This window comes from Nestor notabilis, unplaced genomic scaffold, assembly GCF_000696875.1.
Source record: "Nestor notabilis isolate BGI_N333 unplaced genomic scaffold, ASM69687v1 scaffold28815, whole genome shotgun sequence".
NCBI classification, from domain to species: Eukaryota; Metazoa; Chordata; class Aves; order Psittaciformes; family Psittacidae; genus Nestor; species Nestor notabilis.
Genome location: NW_009930205.1, coordinates 506 through 24,230, shown reverse-complemented (window position 1 = coordinate 24,230; position 23,725 = coordinate 506). Strand labels below are relative to the sequence as shown.

Sequence of the window (23,725 nt, the reverse complement as noted above, 5' to 3'; positions counted from 1 at the left end):
TGAGGTTGGCATCAGCCCACCTCACAAACATCATTATAGCTTAAATTGGGACAGATATATACATCACTAAATAGAAGAAGAGCTGATTACCAGTTACATTAGAGGCTTGGCCCTTTGTTGTTTAATTTGAGGTGCCATTTGCAGGGGTGGCAAATTTCTAACAAAAACCTGAGGCACATCTACCTTAACCAGGATGGTGCAAAATAAAGATTTTAATATATTGAACTGCTGTGTCAAAAGTGAGGAAGAAAAAATATCAAAAGTTGATTTTAATGAATTCTTGCTGATTTTCAGTACCATGTTTTTCAACTTTGAGTCAAGTCCCCTGTACCCATCCAGGCATCTGCTGAAAATGAACTCTGCATCATGGCCTGAAATACCCTGTAATTGTGGTAATTGAGCAGGAGCAGAAACAAGTCCCAAAGGACAGTCCCCTGGGAGGAACTCACCTCGGTGAGCATATTCTGAGGCAGGGGCAGGAAAGGACCAGTGGCACACACTGGGAGATTTAATGCTGTGGCTGCCACAGCACATGATCAAGCTCCTGGACCAGACAGGGTGGCATAAAACTTCTATCAGCTCAGCCAGGGGCACTGTGGAGCAAAGGATGACCTAGCAACACCTTTAACACTTACTGTCTCATACAAAATGGATGCAACTAAATCTGTCTCAGGAGGTTATATGGCAAGAAGAATCTCTCAGTATTATCTGCTGTGGTTGCTGAGTTTTAATACATTTTCCTGGTAGTAGTTTAGCTGAGTGTTATTTATAGAAACTCAGACATTTCATCTTCTCCCCACGTTGTATCATTTGCTCCAGGTAATTTTCATTTACAGTTTTGCAGGGCAGGTGGGGAGGGGGATTGCTACTGCTTTTTCATACATGTTCTGGTTCAGACACAGGATTATTTTCCACAAGAATGTCTCTACTTTTACTATTAGTCCTGGCATTATGTGAGGTAGAGCTGTTCACACTTTATTTTCAGTTTATCAGGGATTACTGGAACCATGCATTTGTCTAATTTGTATGCATCAATACACAGTTTTATCTGTGCAGTATGTAAACCCTGTTATGGTTCTAAGTATGTTATTTTTTGTTTCTGCCAATAAATTCTGTCAGAGTCTGAAGCTAGAATTATTATGAAAGTACATGGTTTATTTTTTAAATTAAAGAGAGGATCAAAGTGCAAGAACTCTGCCATGGACAAACAGAAAGTACTTTCTACTTGTGCAGCATGGAATTATGTGCATCTAACCACATGCCAAATTGTTTATAAATGTAACATTTCAGTGCTGGAAGAAACAGAACTTGTAGTCAACACTGACGCATAGCCTCTGGCAAGTTATTTCAGCCATTTAAAATCCAAGTTCTGCACTTAAAACGCCTCCTTATTTAGCAGTATTAGTAAGTTTGTCAAACATTAATGCTGGGGGGTGACGAGGAAGCAGATTTTTGAGAGGCTGTTGCCACACGTGCTGACACTGTGTTCTGCCCTGCAGATTCGGAGAACAGCTACACGCTGAGCTGTGGCGTTCCCGTCCAGCAAGGCAAGGCTCAGCAGAAACGCAACGCAACCCTGCCCAGCTGCGCAGGTAGGTGCGCTCCTGCTCGCCTTGGTGTCCAGGAGGTAGGTGATGGAGGTCCTCCAGACCATTTGGGAGTTGCAAGACCTACAGCTCTCAAGTTACACAAGACCAGAATTAAGGTATCCTGTGTTCCATCACGTGCACACTTGCTTTTCTGCAGCCTCTCCTTGAGGGGCAGAGGGTACATAGCTGCCTTCTGGTGTGGCATGTGTTGGTAGGTCAGTATAGGAGTGGTGGAGGTTTGAGATGTGTTCAGTAGTGACAGATACTTAGAATAATTTACTTTCCATAGTCCGGCAAGGCAATAGCGAGCATATCAAAATGGCATTTCTTCCCAGACTTGGAAGTGAGTCAGAGGGGCCCATCAGTAGTACAAGAGCTGCTGCGGGAGCACAGATCCTACTACTGGGGATTCCCAGTAAAAAAGTTGTGAGACTTTCATGAGCCCATACTGTTTCGTTTATCTTGTTCTCAGAAATGGCTGGATTATTTTTGCAGAGACATTTCAAAATGTGTCTTAAAGCTGATACTCAGCATAAAATAAAGTTCAGCTCAAAATGGTTGAGGTCTGGCAAAATTAGAAGCAGCTGGAGCAGCATCCAGCAGCGGGAAGTGTCAGCTCACTTTACATATCCACTACCTGCTGTATTTCTCTACAATTTGCCAGATCTCTAACCATGTATTTCTTACATATTTGGAACGTGTGAGGAGGTACAATGCTGTGGAGTAAGGTGACCAGGCAGCAGATGTGCCTACCTGTGGCACAGGGGCAGGTTACCTCTATAGTCCTACTTTGGCAAGGCGCTCCCAAGGGAAGAGGCACCATCCTGCAGCACTTACCTGCAGCCACCCTTCCACCTGCCCTGGGTCCCATGGGCAGCCCGCAGCAGTTGGCAGGTGGTGGGCCAGGCCCAGCCTTTTCCACCATGGACTCTGTGAGGAAGTCAGCCAGCAGCCACGTTTCCTACGTGGTGCATGGCTATAGAACAGCCTTTAAAGTCACAAGATGTAACTGGCTTGTATTTAAAGCTGAAGAATAAAGCTTGCAAGCCATAGACCACAGTCAAATAAAGATGTTTCCTTTGGATGGTTTTCAACTGCCAACAGTGTAGCTCCACTAAATTAATCTTATTCCTGATTGGCATTAGCAAGAGCAGAACTACAGCCAAGTAACATGGGAAGTCACAGACACAGTCAAGAAAAAAAGGCAGGAATTATTCTTTTTCATAGTAAGGACAAATTCACCCGAATTCCACAAAGAAGTGCAGGCCTGCTGGAGGGGAAGCCTATGTGCAGAGCATGTGCGACACCAAGTTCATTGATCTCCATGGCCTCAAGAGTGCTTATGCAAAAAAAATGAACTTATGGAAATGGATCCTCTTGTACAAAGTACTCTTGGGCTGTGTCTTTTCTTTGTCACAAGAAGACTTTCAAGTCTGTTTTTAAAAATTAGTTTCAGACTTCATTTCATCTGCATCCCAAATGATAGCTTTTTTACTTTATATCAACAGATTCATTAGCCCCTCCAATCAAGCAGAAAGCTCGTTTTAAAATTAAGGATGCAAAGTGCCATTTACGGCCTCGCAGCAAGGAAAAAACAAAAGATTCTGGGAAGCAAGCTGGTTTAGGTATGTGGTTTCTTCTACCATGTAAACAGCACTCTAGTTTTTATTTTGTTTGCTTGCTTGTTTGCATATTTTGTTTTCATACTGCAGACAGGAAAAAAAAAAACCCAGTGTTTTTCGTATTTGAATCTGAATTCAAGTTCAGGACAAAGTTCACACTGAACAAACCTGAGACAAAAAGCTATGACCGATGTGAAGCTGCAGGAAACAACGCCAGTTTGGTTTGGTTTAGTTTTCCAAGTGTGGTTTATAAAGAAAACAAACACTATTATTTATTCACTTTATTCTGGATTCGTATTAATTAGCATTAATTAATTCATATTAATTAATTCGTATTAATTTATTAGTGTTAATTAGTATTAATTAGCATTAATTACTAATATAATTAGTCTTTATTCTGGATTAGTATGTAGTATTTGCAGCAGCAAAGATAAGCCCTAAGTGGTAAAGTTATAAGCCAAATCTGGTGCTATGCAGACTTAGATCTTTTGTCATGTTGGAGTGAGTAGCTATGATGTTAGAAAAAATATTTAGAAGATTTAGACGTAATTATCAAAAATCTGAAATTAAAAAAAGTTTGTGTAGGCTGAAGCAAAGTAATCGAATGTTTTTAAAACTTGGTATGACTGGGGATGTGTTTCTACCGTTTTTTAACATCATTTTTGAAGTGGAATAAGAAAGATATTTTAAAAGTTATATGTATTTAACAGATCTTCATGACATTTATTTCTCATCCTCTATCCCCTTGATACTATGGCAGGGACAGTTAGAGTCTTTGAGTGTTACTGCTGTGCGTTTCCACAGCTTAAAAGTATTTGGAGTTCATTTAAATTAAATATTAACTCAAAATTTTGCCGATTTTAATACACAGTATTGATGTAATTGTGACAGCTCATATTGCAGCATAGCACCGTATAGCAAACTTCTACTGATGATACAGTCTGTGTTGTGAATTTGCTATACCACCACTTTTGCTAGTGAGTGAGGAGTCATATATGAATCCTGAACACAGGAGAGTAAAAAATAGCTATCCTAAAAAAATGCTAATGGTTTAAAGATTTTATTTTTAAAATCTAGACTCGTATTTTATCTTTACCCTGGAATCTAGACATTTATCTCTCTAATTTTCCACGTACTGGCTTTAAACACATCTCAGTTGTCAAGATGCTTACCCTGGCCTTAGGTATTGTCTTCTTTTAATAAGATTTGATTTTCAGACTCATTTTTAAAGTCATGCAGTCACCATGAGAATGTATGTTGTGGATGCATTTCCTTGTCCTTTTCTTGCTTTGCTTTGTGTTTGTTATGTTATCTAAACTTTTGAGTCTACAAAAAGATGAGATCATACAACCACACATTTGGAATTAAATCCTTTTGGTGACCTGAGTGCTAGAAATTTCTCCCTGGCCTGGAAGGTCCATTGCCTATCAGAAAAAGGATGTTTTTGACAAAGATGTCTTTATATAGGTAAAGAATACTTGCGTGATTGTGCCCCAGCGGATTGTGGCCTTTTCCTCAGTGGTTACACATAACTGGTAACAGCATTCAGTTCCTCTGGCTTGTGATGAGAGGAAACAGCTGCAAGTTGTGCCAGGGGAGGTTTAGACTGGATATTAGGAAAAATGGCTTCATCAGAAGGGTTGACAAGCACTGGAACAGGCTGCCCAAGAAAGTGGTGGAGTCACCATCCATGGGGGTATTTAAAAGATGTGTAGACATGGCACTTAAGGACATGGTTTGGTGATGGGCTTGGCATTGCTGGGTTAATGGTTGGACTGAATGATATTAAAGGTCTTTTCCAACCAAAATGATTCCACGACTTCCCCTCAGATAAAGCCTTCCAATGTATTTTCATAACCTCCCAGTCAAAGCATTTAAAACCTTTGCTATCTGGTGATTGCTGAAAGAGATGGAATACCAGCTGGTAGTTTCTAGAGGCCCAGGTCTGCCACTCTCATCACCACACTGAGCGTACCATGCTGTATTTTCTCCCCCTGCATTCACTAGCAAACCCAAAATCACACAGAGAAGGAGGTGTCTCACAATGTGCGTGAAACGTTATGAGGCCTGTCACTGTACTCATGATAACCCAGCTGAGATACCGCTTATTAGCCTGTCACTTGCTACTTTGCTACTTGATTTCTTTTCTGTGTTGCTTCTCTTATGCAAAGGAGGTCAATTCCCTTGTACAGACAACTGCCAGGTGACCTTTGTGAATCTCAAGTGTGATTCCTCCAAGAAAAAACGTCGAGGCCGTAAGTCTCCATCGAAAGAGGTATCCCATATCACTGCGGAGTTTGAAGTGGAGATGAAGTCAGAAGAAGTCTCAGGTTTGTGAAAGATCTGTCTGTGGAGAGAAATCAGAATTCAGTTCCTTGGTGTGTTGTTAGAATCTCTTTGATGCTATTTCATCAATCTACATGCAGACTTTTTAGCACAAGCCTTGTTCAGCAGCCTTTCCAAATTCGAAGTTTCACAGATTTAATTGAAAGGAATCAGGTATGAAATTAAGATGAAGGAACAAAGATTGAACCTGCAGCAAAATTCCTTCAAAGCCTTGGGTTAAGTCATGTACTTTAATTTAGTCTGATTTCTTTAAAGAGAAGTGCTAATTGATGCACAGAGAATGTAAGGATTAGGTAGAAGTTCTGCAAAAACTATGATAAAAATAGGCTCCAAAATGTATGTCGCTGAAACTTCGGTCTGAGAATCAAACATTTTTGTAACACATTTGGAAAACTCATGTTTTCATAACAAACTGCAGAAAGAAAAAGAATTGTTTCAAGTTATTCATGAGCTGTAATGTTATGCTATAAGATCCAGCCAAAGAAAATGTGGGCTGAATTCTATAAACACATCAGTCCTCAAAGGCAGGTTTGTTAACCCTGAGGGGTACCTCACTAGCCAAGTGATTCAAACAGTAATCATGCCAGAAAGTACCTTTCTTTGTGTCACCCAGGTATTTTGGTTAGAGAAATGTGAAGGATTCCTGATCAAATGAGTGAAGCATCAGCAGATCAAATTCAGAAACAGCAGTGGTGGCAGACTGAACGCATATCTGGAAGCACAACACAGGGAGATTGATGCTTGCTGCAGCCCTCTTCCTGTGCATGCACTCAGTATACCCAGCTTTCTTAATGCTAGAGATAAGATGCCAGCACTCAGTGTGCACTTACAGGCCATGAAACTCAGTTTGATGGACCTCAGCATACTGTCTTGTCCCTTTTAAAGTCCTGATTTTGAATACAGTCAGCTACTTCTGCAGTTGATATGGAGAAGACAGCAAAACAAACAGAGCATGATGCAGGCTCAGCTTTTTGTTAAGCACCTCGTTTTAAACATGAATCTCAATTGCTTCTAGTTTTGTTATCATTTCCCATCTAGACACCTGTAACATTGACTGTGTTCGGAAAAGGATGGAGCAGAAGCTGCAAACTGCAATCAAAACATTGAGGAAATCTATTAATAAACAGCAATTTTACATTCAGTTTTCTGGGACAGAATATGAAGTGGCTCAGAAGCCAGCTAAGGCTACTGAAGGGCATGAAGCTTGCAGTACAGGGCAAGTGCTGCAGGGTGGAAAATGCGGTAAGTCCCAATAACCTATTCAGCAATATCCCCCAAAATAAGCAATCCAAAATGAGCTTGTCCCTGGTGACCCAGGCAGGAAATACGTGAGATAACAGACAATTTAGGTCAGTATCACTCAGCATATGTGTGCGGACCACTGGCAGTTAATAAGACTTTGGGGGGAGTTCATGAAATGATTGCAGGAAAAGAAAAGAAACATGTCTGTGGCTACATTCCCATGCTGTCAGCTGGTATGTATCAAGGCCTGCCACAAGGCAATGCTGGCAATTAGTTCCGAGTTGCTTCCAGCATCTTATGAAAACAAAATTCTGTAGGACAGTAATATGGTGTTTATCCAGATGCCATTGTCACCTCTCTCACCACCAAGTAATGTGTGACCAATAGATATATCTGTATTTAACACTCAACAGGTCCAATTAAAAAAAAAAAAAAAAAAAAAAAGAGTCTATTGAAATCTGTTTTAACTTGATGTAAAATACATAATTTCTTTAAGCTTTTCCCAGATTATCAGGCTTTAGTGTTTTACTTGGGGGCAAGGTGCTAGCACAAACCTATTAATGGCAGTTCTCAGCACGGCAAGCTTGCTTATCACTCAGAATTATCTTTTCAAAATCAGCATATCTATTTTCCCAGCTGCTTTTAAACACCAACTTATTTACAAGCACACAGAAATAGTTGAGTGCAGATCTGATAGGTGCCTTTAATGAGTTGGTTCAGAGGCTGATTTCATTACAGAGGAACAGTGATTTAGAAACTATTGAAAGACTGCTGTTAGCTTCTAGATACCTGTACATTTTAACTACCTATGTCCAGCAGAGAAAAATGTTTAATGGAGTTACATGCCCTGTTGCAGCAAGAAAAGCTTGTGTGTTCATGTCTCTATTTAAGACACTTTCCACTTGGGGTATTTGAGTGTCAAGAGACATAAAGTATTACATGGGATACATTGTCCTGAGAGAAATCTCTAGAAAGGACCTCAGAGACAAACTTTTTGTAATCATCTGCCATAAAAACAATGTGTAAATTCATATCACTTCCCATGTGTTATGCACCGCTGTTTTAATTAGACTGCAAGGTTTTAAGACCACATCAGCTATATTAACAACGTATTTCTGATAAACACTTCAATGCAGTACAATGCCATTTAATAGCTTAAATAATAGAAGGACCAAGTCCTGATGTAAACTGACCTAGACCACAGTGGAGACGGGCCTGTTTACATTAGGTGAGGATCCTGGACTAACATATGCAAAATATATGCCACTATAATACTGAGGCCAAAGAGATCCATCTTCTCTAAGTGTTTGATATAAAGGCAAATAGTGTGATCAAAATGGAAATTCTTATGTAGATTCCCCTTTTCTTTTCTCAGTTACCTGCAGCATGGGCACCTTTTATAGCGGAGAACATAATCAGTGCGTTCCTTGCTCACCGGGAACATACCAAGACACAGAAGGTCAACTTACCTGTGAGCCCTGCCCAAGTAACGATGGACAGGGCATAGCGGGCGCCCGGAATGTGTCAGAATGTGGAGGCAAGTTTCATTTGATTATAAAAGGGTTAGGTGTTGCCACACACCATGTGAGGCATGGAGGCTAAAAGAGGGGAGAGCCTTCCACACTTCTGTCTTGTAAAGGTAACAGAAGAAATCTCTGTGCACTTACAAGTTACACACCAGATGTTTTGGCTTGTTCAGTCCACTGACATTGATGACAAGAAGATGGGACCTGCTACAGCAATGTCAGTTATGGTATGGAAATGAGCAAGCCAAGCAAAGCACTTTGCTTCAAGTCAGGTATGGAAACTGGCCATACCTCGACATGTAAGGACTTGTCAGGTATACGGTGAGCCAAAGGGATGGATTACTTTGGACTGGTATTGGTGAGTCTAATGAACCTGTTGATTTAATGTTTTGCATGAGATGTAGTTTACCTGGTCTAATCAGCAGCAATCATAATTTTGAGATAGTTATACTGCAGGGTTTTGTAACCTGGACTCAGAGCTAATGACTGCAAGTTTCAGTGCTGCTTGAATTCACTGTAGCTTTTGGCAACTGATGTAGTATCTCTGACTCAATTTCATGATGCATAAATGAGATTATAATGATGATAATACCTGGTTTCAGAAGAGAGCTGTGCTTCTGCTATAACTTGATCAAGATAAGATTTTGAGACACAACTGTTAATTACTTTCTTTACCTTATTTCATTACGAATGAGCAAAATCTAGTTTATAGCAGATACATTATTTGACTTTGAAAGAAATCTGTCCTATCTGCTGTGCAAGTTCTAACTTTAAAATTCATCCATGTAATTTACATTAATGCTTTCTTCAAGGATATCTACAGTGAACAGACAATGAATGTCACTTGAGAAACTGCCACTTTTTCCCCATCTACTGAATAAAAAATAACTCTAGTGTCTCCAGTCCAAACATATGGTAGATTTTGCTGAGTTGCTGTATGAAGTAACTATTACAGGAAAATTCTTGAAATGCCAGTGCATCTTTGTTGCGTTGATTTGTATTTATCCAAAATCCGACAAGAATAGATTACCAAAATCAAATCTGAGTTTCTAAAAGTTGACTATAGTATACTGACCAAAGTGACATGTCAACTACAGAAAAAAAGACTGATTGTTTCAAGGCTTGCATTTAAATTACTGTTTTGCACAACAACAAAAAGAAACCTGTCTGATTTTTTTTGCAGAGTGGATCTGTCTCAAAATGTTTGCTATCAGATCACAACAGTCTGTTTTTCTACTCAACTCTTCCATTTTCTCTTTCTCTGAAAGTGGCAAGAGAAGAAGTCCAATATGCTTTGGACTTCATAAACCTCCCTGTCAAAAATTTTATCAAAATCAGTATGTCTCTATAAAATGTGTCAGCATATGTGATGAAACTGTATTTTGATAAACACAGATATTGTTAGAAATGTACTCACCACATGTAAGCAATAGTATTTTTGCATCGTATCTTCTGGAGCATTAATGCCTGTGTAGTAACAAATAAGGTATGACTGAAATCCTCACCCCTACAGGTAAGGCACATACAACAAGTATGCAAAAGGTTTTTAAGTGCTGTTGTGTAGAACTCTGCGTTAGAGCTGCAAGTGAATAACATGCTGTGGTACTTCATTTACATGCAGTCCATGTAGGTCCAAGGCCAAAACACAACAGGAAACCTAGTCATTTGGGGCATTTCTCAGAGAAATCCCCTCAGATCTATTTTCTTGGCAATTTCAATATCGAAAACAAGAAGGGAGCAAGTTAGATCATTCTGATATACAGGTAAAGACTGAGACATATTCATATTGAAAGCATCAGGTATTTAGCAGTTCTAAAACCTGTATGTACCTCTTTTTTAAAAGGATGTCTGTAAGCCACACCTCACAGGTGCTTAATTTTCACACTAAAATCCAGATCCAAATCCACACTTCATTAACTGCCATCATGTTAAAAGTCCAGTGACTAACTGGACCAAACCAGGTGGATCAGTCTTGCTACAAATACAATAGCAGAATTGTCTTCAAATCAATATCATAATATTTCTCAGAGGACTGTATCACAACAACCAGCTCGTACAGTCGTATTCCAGCCAGCTGGGATGGAAGTGCAACTAAATTCCAAAGGTGTCCATAGCAGGTGTTTCACCTTTTTGTGGGAACAGAACTTGAACTTTGCTTTCGCTCAGGAGTTCTAGTTCATCTGAAGTGGCAAGTACCCCAGATACTGGATGCTCCAGCACTTATTTCCCAGCAAGTATTCGGGTTCTTAAGAGACCCCAACCCCACCTATAGCTCTCAGAACTTTCAGGTTTTCAAGCCAGTTGTTTCCACTTGCTGTTCAATTCTCAGGGAAGCTTAATTACAAACTGTTGAGATTAGGCAACCTTGGGGAACACCAAACATCTCAAAGTGCTGGTCTCCCAGGCTGGAGTGGTATGAAGATCAGCATTTATGCCATAATCTTGAAAAACTTGACATCCTGATTCTCAGGTAGGTTGTCAAGGAGTAAAGTACTCAAGCTAGCAACAACCAAGCCAAACAAATGCCTATCAGAAACTGCCTGGAGAGCAAATTTGGAAACTAGATTGTATCTGTCAGTAGACTCATTCACTAAGTGTTTTGCTTTACACAGACCAGAGCTTCTGACAAGCACTAGTTTTCACAGCTACCTGGAAAGCTGCTGCTGTCAGCTGTTTTCATAGACAGGATGCTGGACTGGTCCCATCCAGTCTGGTAAATCCCATGATCTACTGCTTCTATAATATGGTGATACAAAAACTCAATTACTTGCTTCATAGATATGGTGCAAAATTTCATTTTTTCCTACAAAGTGCTTTGAAATTCTCAGATGAAAGACTTGGTGAAAGTACAAAGTTGTAACATCTATATAAAGCCCATGCTAAAAAGGAAAAACAAGGCAAACAGAAACATAGGTAGCAAAGAGCTATCAATCAGTGCTGTTTACTGGTGCTGGTTTTAGGAAGCAGCTACAGGAAGAATACAAAACCAGCAGGTAAGATTAGAGTTTAATCTGTGGGTATCTTGCTGTCATGTGTTTAAGTTAAAGGAAGCTTTGCTAACTACTGGTGGGTTTTATACTTTGTCCAGAAAAGTTGGCTCACTGATACAGATGATCATTTTCAATTTCTAGGGCAGTGTTCTCCTGGGCACTATTCCTCAGATGGTTTTAAACCTTGTAGAGTCTGTCCTCTTGGTACATACCAGCCTGAACCAGGAAGGACCCTCTGCTTTCCATGTGGTGGTGGGCTTGTGACCAAGTACGAAGGTGCTGTTTCCTTTCAAGACTGCGAAACCAAAGGTGAATTTGAAATCTTTCCACAATTCATATTGCTGCTGCTTGTTTGTAATCTTCAATGCCAAGGGGCTTTGAAAGGTTCCAAAACAAGCATAGTCACTGCAGGTAAAAACACAGTGTGTAAGTAAATTAAATGGTCAGGAAATCTGTCAACTGGTGATGATCTCCCAAGGTTGAAGAGACTGAACTGGCTTTATGGCTTTCTTTGGAATTACCATGGGAAGGTATGGGGTCAGCATGACAACTGGTGAGTGACTCAGCCCCACTGCATGGCAAGAAATAAGACAAACTTGCATTTGATAATGCCTTAGCCTTCACCTCCTCTATATTTTTATTTATCAAATGAGAAAAACTAAACACTACAGAAGTTACATGAAGTTGAGGACTGATTATTAATGGGCTAGAAACTGTAAGCATGCAACACGTTGCATGTTCCATAATGTCAACTTCCAGTGCAAAGGCTGAAGAAGGAATCTTCTCACATGCATGGTTGGCGTAGTTACTGGAATGACATGCTGGCCCTGGCAAACAGACTCTGATGGAAACATCTCTCCTGCTAGTGTGAAAGGCATTTTTATTGCTGAGGCAGATATGTATCAGCTCCCATTTATTACAAACTCATTGGAAACCACTGTATTAAATACAGTGAGAGACAAATGTAGCATGTTACTAGTTTGTAAGGGTTTAGCTCTAGTCTTTGGAACATAATTCTAGTTAGAAGGACCTTTGTAACATGAAGCATGGGGAGCTGTTGTCTTTTTTTGCCTTTTCTGGCCTTATAAGTATGTTGCAGAACTGGGACCATGACATACATCCAGGGTAGAGGAAAGTTTTCTCTGCACTGAAGTTCACTACTGTCTGAAAATAACGCACCTCATACCTTACAGTTCACTGTTCTCCTGGGCACTACTACAACTCCACAACACACAGATGTATCCGATGTCCTGTGGGAACATACCAGCCTGAGTTCGGTCAAAACTACTGCATCACTTGCCCTGGGAACACAAGTACAGACTTTGATGGGTCCACTAATGTTACACACTGCAAAAGTAAGTTACTTTTACATGAGTTGTGAGATGGAGCATATCTTCAGATCTGAACTGCAGCTTGAAGGTTCCAGCTGTCAGGCTGGACTTCAATTCTCTAATTCCTATTTAGCATTCATCTACTGTCAGAAGGAATAGTAAAAATTGGGAAAAGAATGAGAAAAAAGCCTGGGAAAGTAACACCTGATGCATATGACTCGTTGAGCGTTAATGTAATTTGGCAGAGTGCCAGCTACAAATTAAAGGTATAGAACTTTTGGGTTCCAAGATCCTGTAAGTGATCTTGCAGTGATGCATATTCCTACGTGTTTCTGCAGAGCACAATATCTTTTATTAGAGTAACTACCAGTTTATAATAATTACAAAATACTGGGAGAAATGGTCATGCATACTGCAACTGCCAGCTAATCACTTATGACAGTGAAATCTTCTCGCAGGCATTTCTGCAGTACTCAGTCTCCTATCTTCAATTACCATTTTAAACATCCCCAAAGATTCCAGGGCAATTTTATTTGATCTTTTGTGAATGACTAATTCTTTTAGGCAAGGAATTTTTTTCATCTCTACCATGCTAATTTAAGAGAAAGTGTCTATAATAATTAGGTAGTATCATCTAAACAAACTATTCATGTGCAAGTCTATCATAAGTTTTTATTCTGATTATTTGCCATGTGTCTTTGAAGCCCTTCATCATTTCTAATGTAGTCTGAATAAATTAGATATTTGTAAGGAATTTGAAGGAGTTTGATTATCTTCCTATAAAACAAAACTACCTTGTCACTTTGCTGTCTTAGATACTCCCTGTTTGCAAGCCAGTTTCTGATCTTGCATGATCTTTGAGGCTTGGATTAAGCAAAATATTTGAACATGTATCTAGTTCTATATGGTGACTAGGCCTGGAGAGCTCAAGCTTAAATAACTTTCTGAATCAGGCTTCTGTGGCAAATTCAATAGGAGATTTGAAAACTCAGAAAGTGAAACTGAACCATCAGTGGAGATTCTTTATTAACTGATTTAATCTAAAATAAAGCAAGACAAATCTTTAATTAAGATAAGGTTACCTTTTAAGATCATCACACTCATTCAGCTAAATCAGTTTAAAAACCAAGTGAAGTTAAATGAGAATACCTTCTGCATTTCAGCATGGTCTCAGTAATAACCACTCTGTAAGCACCTCCACAGTCGTATCATGTTCACTTACCTGTGTTCATTTCAAGTGTAAAAGCAGCCTGGATGACGTGTTGAATCAGTTTATACACTGGAGATTAAGGTTTTGCAAATCAGTTGGAACAGCCCTGCAGATCAAGTATTCCTTTAAAGGCTTTCCATGCTAAACAAAGAGGCAGTTGGAGAATGTATGCATTTCTAAAGCCACAAGGAGGAGTTTAGACTTGCTCTTGACAGATCTAGAACACCTCAAATTAGCTAATGGGCTAACACAAATGCTAATTCATGTTTCTCCACAGACCAGCACTGTGGAGGAGAACTTGGTGATTATACTGGCTACATTGAATCACCCAACTATCCTGGAGACTACCCAGCTAATGTTGAATGCATTTGGAATATAAACCCACCCCCAAAGAGGAGAATACTCATCGTAGTACCCGAGATATTTCTCCCAATTGAAGATGAATGTGGTGACGTTTTAGTAATGAGAAAAAGTGGTAAGTTGCCAGACATGGGTGATACAAATATTAACTGCAAACTGGCTGAGTGGAAAGTTGATACTGAAGGGAGAACTCTCTTCATTTATCCAGTGTTTTTAAAAGGATTGTTGAATGAACTGGCACAGCAAGTTAAAACAGAACACTGTACCAATAACAATTAACAGATTTATATTAATTATTCAAGTGTCTTGGCTGAATCACAGAGCAGTTAATAGGCTTCTGTCTGGCCCAATTATGACATGGGATAAATCACTGCCATTCTCAAAGTCAACAAAGCTATGCTAAGTTATACTGGGAGAGCTATCTCCAATCATCTGTACAGTCTGTGCTCTAACATAGCCTTTGCAAGTATATATACACTGCAGTTACTGCTAAATCTGGGCAGTGACACAGGTTGGTACACCTGACACCCACAGGAAATCCAAAGTTTTCCCAATTCTATGAGGAGTGGGAGATGTGTTGTGTCTTTAGGAAGCTAATTCAACAACTTCTGAATATAAGGCACCAATGAGAGGCACTCCTTCTTTGGTCCTGTTCAGGCATCCAGCTGCTGGTGAACTGTTGCTGAATCTCCAAGATTCTTCTATCCCTTCTATCACAAGAAACTTCTCTCAGCAATGTCAGCTGAGAAATGTTGTGTCAATTTGACATTTGTCACCTCTCAAGAATGGTGCAAAAAGTTATTTTATAAAGAACATTTCTTTATTTAACCTTCTTTCTAGCTTCTCCTACTTCGATTACTACATATGAAACGTGTCAGACTTACGAGAGACCTATTGCATTTACCTCAAGATCGAGGAAACTCTGGATTCAGTTCAAGTCAAATGAAGGAAACAGTGGCAAAGGGTTTCAGGTCCCCTACGTGACTTACGATGGTGAGAATGGCATTGTTTTCCACCTTTGCATTATATCTGAATTACAGAAAATCATCCTGTAGAATGTCTCATACACTGATTACAGGGAGTGAGGAATGAGGAAAAACTTGATGTAACTCAGTCCAGAGAATTACTTTAAAACCAGATGTAAAGACTTTGAAATAATACCTACTTTCATTTTTATTACTTTTCCTAATACTTCAAGGATGGACAGCACGTTACACAGAATTCTTTAAGTTTAATCCTTATGCCACTGAATTAAATGAGACTCCTTTTAATTGACATTTATCATATGCGTAATGAGAATAACATTTGCTGTGCATTTTGGGAAGTCCCTTCATCAAGTCCTATTGGAAGCACAGGCAGCTTTGAAAATTATAAATTAATAAAATCACAAGTCCAACTGAGAAAACAAAAAAAGATGCAAAAAGAAATAGCCTTTCAGTAACCACTTTTATAAATCCACATTTTAAAACACTCTGGTTTGTCACATAAATAATGTATTAAACTGTGTATTTTGGACTTCAGGATGATTTCTATTTTAATGAAACAAGGATTTTTCCATGGTACCTTTGGCAGCTGTTAGTTAGTCCTTCTCTTTTCCAAACACCAGTGAAATTTTGTGAATGATGAGAAAAGCTGGATTAAGTTGGTCATTCTGGCATCAAAATAAGAGCTGTTCTCAGGGCAGAAATCTGGATCTGCTCGTGGCTGTACTGCTGACTTCACATATAACCTCTGACAGTTATTTCATATCCCTGGTCCTGTTTCTTCAACTCTAGAATGCAGATAATAAAACACTATCTGAAGGGAATAGTTTTCTGGGGCTAAGTTAGTATTTATATGGATAATTGAAAATTACTGTTCTAAAGCAGTACAAAATTTTAATGTGTTTAAATTAGACTACAGCAGCTTGAGAGACACTGAATAATTAACTGGATACTAAATTTTTCTACTCTATCTTGAAGAGGAGGCCTAGCTAATGTCTGGCTGTTACCCTTCCAAAGGATGTCACAAACTGGCACTCAGCTGATCTTTATTTTTCAGAGGATTACCAACAACTAATAGAAGACATTGTTCGAGATGGACGATTATATGCATCAGAAAATCATCAAGAAATTCTAAAGGTGAGAAAGTTATGCTTTATCCAAGGCTAAGCAGAACTGCCTTTACTAAATATTTTCCCCAAGGTACTTCTCATTACCCTGACAGGGTCACAATACTTAAAGCTCAAGTGTGAGCCCAAATTAAATTCTCTGTCTTCTGAGGTTTATGCCAGTATTTGGAGCAGCACAAACTCAATAGCTCAGCTGGGCTGAGCATGTGCTTATGTCCTTTGCTGAATCAGGAACTAAACTAAATGTACGCTAACATGATTGTATGTTAGAAAAATTAGTCAACCAAGAATGAAGAAACTATTGGTTGAAGACTTGCCTTCTGGCATGTGTTTAAATGAGTCATTAAGTTAGCATTTCCTGTGCTTTAAAAAATGTATTTGCCTAAATCACCGTCCTGCCTCAACAAGACATAACCATAATGTCCCATTGTAAGCTGTCGGTGAAATGGTTTTCCAAAGGTGCAAGCAACAGGTTGGAGAGAATTGTGGAGGAAGGCTGCTGGGCTGCCACCTCTAACAATTAACTAATTCAAATTGAAAAAAGGCTGTTCAGGTAGCAAAATTCAGCCATGTAAATGTAGACTGGGAAGGACAGGAACTGATTGACAGCCAGGAACTGATTGACAGCCAGCTCCCCTACCAGTATTCTCTCACTAGAGTTTTGAGGTTGCTGAGGTCCCAGCTGCAATGGATACATATGGTCAGGCATAGGCTCAGCTGAGGCTCTGAACCAAGGCTTGACCAAAGTACAGGAGAAGAGCTGATCATCACTGAAGGCCAACCTTTTCTCTTGTTTGAGGAGGGAAGGGACAACAGCATGGAACAGGCTGGAAGGGCAGCCAGAGGCAATCTGCAATCCTCATGCCTAACTTCTGCAACCAGTTTGTGGTTAACCCAGCTGCTGCCCTCTCAGTTCAGGACCTTCCAGGAATGCTAATTGAAAAAAACTGTCCAGCAGGAAGATTCATCAGTATAAAACTCCACAGCAACATGGAGTAGTTGCCCTACACTGCTTTACCCAGAATCAAGTTTTGCAAAAAAACCCTGATTGTTGTTCATTAATGTTGAGAACTGTGCAGGCACTAAATCCAGACCCTATTTTTATCTAATATAAATGTTGTCTCCCACAGGACAAGAAACTGATTAAAGCTCTCTTTGATGTACTGGCACACCCACAAAACTATTTCAAGTACACAGCACAAGAGTCGAAAGAGATGTTTCCAAGATCATTTATAAAGCTACTGCGATCAAAAGTTTCCAGATTTCTACGACCATACAAATAGTCCAGTGGCAGTCAATTTTTGGTTATTTTGCATTCCTGTCAAATATTGTCTTTTCTCCATAGTAGAAACATTTCCTAATTTGAAGGCTCTTTTTTGCAGTCTTTGTTTTCAATTTTATATTGAAGAATACCTATAATATTTTACAAGTGTTCAAAGCCAATGTTCTGAATGGGATTTTTAATACAAAAGAAGTGTGCATCCTTGAGCACATCTAGTTGAAGATCCAAATTTGTATCTGCACTAGTGTATCTTCACTTCCCATTTGAAATTACATAATACAGAAAGTATACTTTCTAGCTTTTTCTTTTTCATCAACAATAACTTTCATCAAGCAAAGAAGGAACTTCTTCAGATAGGATTAAACTACCTGCAGATAAGTTCTGTTGTAGAAAGAAGTATGTAGTATAAATAATATTTGCATTTTGAATTGCACTTGAAGTTTATATTTGAATCTCTAGAAGAAAACAGTCTAAATTTTGCTATCTCTCATTTGTGGCTGAGTGGAACCTCTGTCCAGGTAGAAATCAAAAGGGAAAAAAGAAAAAAAAAAGAAACAGATACGTAATTTTTGTTTTGTGACTTACATGAGATTGAGTTCCATGCCCTGACCTCCTCATGTTTTTATCTGTCCTCTTCTAAAGTTCTGCAGAGGTTTGCCACTGTCAGTTACTTCACTGAAACAGATTTAGCTCTGGATTTCCATACACCAATTAGTCCCTTTGAAGGCATTTACAATAGGATAGGTGAGAAATGAACAACAACAGTAGTAGTCTTGTTTTTCTTTCTGTTAATAGAGCATCTAATTAATTACAATATATAAATATATAAATATATACTTCTATTTGTGGGTACATTAGTAATGTTATCTTTAGTTACTGTAAATATTATTCATGCTTAAATCTTAAATCCCACTCACCCTATTTACCCATATCTATTTGCAACTTTGCTTAGATGATTAAATGACTTCTCCAAGTGCTTGTCGCTTCTGGTTACAACAAACCGAAGCCTTTTGGAGTTTTGTAATACTGCATAATGGTTTACTCTTGGACAATCTCTTTTGACATACGTTATTCCAGGAGAATTAACATTAGTTAAAATGCAACTGCTGTCCAGTAAAGGGTCAGCTCTTGCTTCTTCTTTGCGCACCCCTCACATGCAGACCAACAGTTAACCATGCGGATGACACATGTGAGAGGAGCTCACTGAGGAGGAATTTCTGTTGGACCTGCCATCTCTGAAATGCTGGGAACAGACCTGTGTGACAGGCCCAGGCTCTGTGGGGGTGAGGGGTGAACAGGACACAGTTTTGCAGATGAGAGCAGGCCCTGCAGTCTTCAGAGACCTGGCGCTCCCTTTTGTCACAGAATTGCAAGCACGGGCACTGCAGGGGCTGGAAGAGAGCGATAGCCTCGTGGTCAGGGCTTCCTTACGGAGTGACAGGTACTGGTGGGTTGAGAGGAAGAGAAATCCTGTGTTTCCTAGCACAGGAAGTAATTTCAACAAGAGAGTAGCCTTTTTTATTACTGTTTCAGCCTCTTTACTCTTAAGTCCCTTCCTTTTGTATATCATTTTCCCTTTTGATCCTACAAGTTTATTACGTGGAGTAAATATCATGCCAGCGTCCTTTCAGAAAGAGCCTAGCACACCATTTTGCTTCACTGCTAGGTTTGGTGGGGTTTTTTGCATATCTACCCTGTAGTTTGACATACCATTGGATGCTCTCAAAGACATACATTAAGGGTGGTTATGGTTAACTTGTTACACATTTGTCTTTGAGCAAGTGCTGTTTAAATTTACAAAGCTGGTTTCTGTTGGCTACAAGTGGTTGAATATTCCATTTCTTAAGTATTCTGTTGAGGTTTTCTACTTAGCCATCTTCTAATTTTGTTTGCCTTCTTTCCTTCTCTGTTGAAGAGTATAGTTTTTTTGTTTCTATGCCTGAACAGGTTCAACCTAGGGTCTAACAACTCATCTTTTCCACTCATGGATCTTAGGTCTTTGACAAATTTCTCTTTAGTATATATATATTTATATATTTACTCTCTTTTTAAAATGTAACATCTCCATAAAAGTCCACTGTTAAAGGCTGTTAAACCTAACTTTTTATGAGGATGTTGAAACTACTTCTATTAAATATTAATCATGGGTTACTGTAGGTGGGCATTTGAAGGAGCACATCTCAGCAGTCCTAGATTCAGTGCATGCCTGGAACGAAAAGAAAGTTGTATCTATTTTTTTTCTTTAACAGGAGTTAGTCGTAGAAAATAATTAAAAAGGCAAAAATCTTTTTAGGTACTCAATTATGTAAAAGTGCATAGCTAATAAAACTACTTCAGCCAAACAGTATTTCAGAGTCTGATAGGTTGTTCAGAATGATCAGAATGGGTCAGAAGTGCAGCCACTACTGAAAGATATGAAGGAAAAGATAGGAAAGAGAGGGAGAAAAATAACTTCCTCATTTTCTGAATGATTTACAGTGATCTTTAGTATTTCAAACTTTAGTAAATGAACTTTGGAACCTGATGCTGTGCAATGAGTTTAGTAAAATCCTTGCTAAAATTTTTGCTTAACAGCCCACACATTTGGACATAATACCACTATATGACACTGGTGCCGAGCTGGACAAACCTCCTCTCTGAAGTGGGGCTGAAAGTCATTGCCTTACGAGTCCTGAAACCACTGGCAGCACCGTAACATTTTCCAGGTTCTTTAGCTACATGAGGAACCCAGTGACAGATAGTGACTGCAAAAGGGATGTGTCACAGTCGTGGCCCCTGTTAGTGGGGCCTTGGTAGAGCTGTGAGAGGTGAACACAGGCGGGATCAGCTACGTTTAGCTCTGGTACCACTTGCCCTGACTTACAACACGTTAGTTCACCCTGACAGACAACCTCAGAGTGTGTGTTAGCTCATATTCCCCGGAGCCATGTCAGGGCGTGGACCCCACAGTCAGGACAGGGCCCTTGAGGATTTCTGCAGCAAATGCAGACTTTGTGTTGCTGAAAGCCGTAAAAGAAAGAGAATAATTCAGCCTTCAAAGTGAAATGTATCTGAATATACAGGGATTTCACATGTATTTAGAAAATGAGTCAGGTCTGAATGTTGCACCTCTGCATAGAAATGGATGTGCAAATTTCTAATGAAGTAATTAACCACAGGTGGTCTGTAGGACTGCCTGAACTGACTTCAGCTGATCTGTACAACAGCACAGAGTTTTTACACCAGCTCTAAAAGCTAAAAGTGCTTTTACTTTCACACTAGATTTACAGTTAGAGAAACTGGCGGTCACCAAGTAGAAGGTGAGCTCAGCTCTTCATTTGTTAATGTAGGTGTAGGGTGCTTTCATTGTCGGAAGTCAGAGAACGTATTGCTACTATAAAACAACAGTACAACAAGGAGTGTATTCTTCAATGGAGAAGACCTAGACACATTTGGGAATCAAAAAACCATAAAAGGAGAAATACGGCTGCCTTTAAGAAAACCAGCTTTGTGAAATTAAGCAACACATCACAGAGTAGAAAATTTTGGCTTTTAACCTAAACATTAAATATTGCATTTAAAAACATTCAATAAATACAGCCCTGTGTCTGCTCTTATAGAATTACATGTTATGTGCAGGATAGGTGCAACAGTACATTTATGTGTTATTACAGGAAGGCTGAAGAAGTGCCTATTTGTGATTGCCCAATTCCACGTCACAAAATGAGCTTTTTATTTTCAATTTGCAGATGCCTGTATGCTTAAAAGCTGCACCTGTAGCACTTAGAATTTTAAGCCTCTCCTCCTGCTTTAAATACTGCACTTAGTTTTAGTGAGGTGGTGGTGAATCATCCCTAAACATTCTCCTGTGCCACCAAATCACTGCCTGCACACCTGCTGTGGTCCAGGAGACTGCAGCAATCAGAAGTTGCTAATTAAGCCCTAAGTCTTGCGTGATTGCTGTGGGCAAAGTGCCTGTGTGTGTCCTTTGAGTACAGGAAGCATCAGTATTCAGTGTTAAATGGGTTGACACCTGCACCTTGCCTGCAATAGCAAGATTTATTCTGCCTGATGATTTTGCTCACCAAAACTGGATTTAAAGCTGCTGAAGTCTTCTTTCAGCCCATTTGCTTGCCCTGCCTTCCCTCCCCCAGCAAACATTAGATTTTTACCTAAAGACCAACTTTTCAAAAGAAATGTATTTCCTCCTTGTGCCTCCTCCATAGGATAAAGTTAAATCACAGTACGATATAATTGCTAAAGATTTAGACTGATCTTTCCTATATGCCAACTTCATACTAGGGTATACTTAAAAGTAAGTAAGCTTACTTAAAACTAGCTTACCCAGTAAGCTAGATTTAGTTTAGATTTAGTATCATTTTAGACTAGCTTAAAAAAATACAGGCTTGGTCACAGAGTTTTCAGAGTCTGCATTCTGAGTTGTCAGCTGCCCACCTGCAGCCCTCTCTCTGTAAGCAGAATGCAAAGATGATGCCACATGAATAAGGAACATGCTTACATGCATTAATACAGTCAAAGAGGAAAGCCAAACCCCACCCCGTGGCCTGCTGGTGAGCATGCCCAACCAATCTAGATTTCTCGGGTCAGTATCATCTATGAACAGTCCAGTTTTAATCTTGCAGATAACAAGTTATGAACTTCAGGAGCAAAAGCAGTGGTTTAATTCTTATGTGAGAACCGCTGACAGGTCTTTGCCAGCAAAACCCAGCTGCTCTGTGACAGTTCCCATGTCTGGACTTTAAATACCTTTGAGTGCTCTTAAAAAAGAAGCTGGAGTAGAATCTTCAACAAGTGAATCCAGTGGCGAATTCTGAGCCACTTCAAGGGTCTGGATTTTCCCTTTTCTAGTGATGAGAATGAGCAACACTTGCAGTTACTTGTACCTCTGTTACAAGTTCAGATAGCTGCATTTTTGTCATAGTTTAAAACCACTGATTGACAGGGATGGTAGTAACTGGAGAAGTTCTATAGACTCTCAGTACTTTGAGACTTTAATGAAACCATTTTCTAGGATGCAAGACTGTTGTAAGCACTTGGCAGGGAGGGAGAGACTGTTGTCTTCCGTAAGAATTCACAGAAGAAAGGAAATTTCTGTAAGGTATTAGGAACTTATTCCTCAATGTGAGACTTGGATTCAGAGAGGTCTCACGTTTTACCATAACATTTTTCATCTGAATAGAAACAGACTGGGAGATGAACTCTGAATGTCAAAAACCTGTTATCTAAGTATCTGAATATATACAATTCCAGTTTGTTCTTTCATTTATTTATTCTTTTTCATCACTAATCTTTTAATCTATAAAATTAATATGTAATATACAAGAGTAAAATGTACAGAAGTACCTTTAGATGTAATAATTTAAACCATCTGTATTCAGAAAGCAGAGATAACAAGTTTAAAGATATACAAATGATTGCAATTCAATTTTAGCTGAATTTCTCAGTATCTAGAAAAAGAAGTGGCTTTGCTTAATTAAACTTTATTTTAATGATTGTGAAAATATCTTTTTTAGTTTGTTTTTGTTTCTTTTTTAATTAAAATTATTTTGTACATATTGTTTTCTATGTTTTATACCTTAGAAAGGCTGTTAATTGGCATTGACAGCAGCAGATACTCAGCACAATGATGAAAAAGGTACTGCAGGAGACTGGGGTGGATGTGGTCAGCAGCCAGATTCATCCCTCCACGTTACTGCTCTTACTATTTCTGCAGTCACACTGGCATCATAGGAAGAGTTTTCTGGGGCAATTTAACCTGCAAATTTTCAGAGAAGTGACTATCAAGTGTCATTCTGAAGTGCTTACCATTTTCATAACATATAAAGAATACGTATTTTAAAGTTAGTACTAGTTCTTCTTCCATTGTTAGGATAAGAAACAACACAAAACTCAGAAATAAAAGGGAATCCAAAGGATGATGCCCAAGTATAGTGTAAAGACAATGAAAAGTAGGGTATCTCTGTGCTTCCAGCTAGCAGTGGAAGTGATAAAACCTCATACTGGATCAGATCATAGAGCCTTTTTTAGGCAAAACTGCCACTGAGGTCAGTGGTAGCTTCACCTACATAAAATTCACTATGATCATGTCCATCACCTGTTAAGCAGGGATTTCTGGTA

At 39.2% G+C, this 23,725-nt stretch overlaps 1 protein-coding gene across 1 annotated transcript; it reads left to right on the top strand.

Moving 5' to 3' along the window:
• Window positions 1-1,459: 1,459 nt before the first annotated feature.
• On the top strand, window positions 1,460-17,758 carry LOC104399920 (signal peptide, CUB and EGF-like domain-containing protein 1; the record flags this gene model as incomplete). The annotated part of the gene is made up of 11 exons (XM_010015309.1): window positions 1,460-1,592; window positions 3,098-3,214; window positions 5,383-5,541; window positions 6,596-6,799; window positions 8,175-8,336; window positions 11,457-11,624; window positions 12,509-12,670; window positions 14,134-14,331; window positions 15,057-15,209; window positions 16,257-16,336; window positions 17,457-17,758. Coding segments are annotated over 11 exons (1,689 nt in total), but the record flags the coding sequence as incomplete, so codon positions are not given.
• Window positions 17,759-23,725: the final 5,967 nt, after the last annotated feature.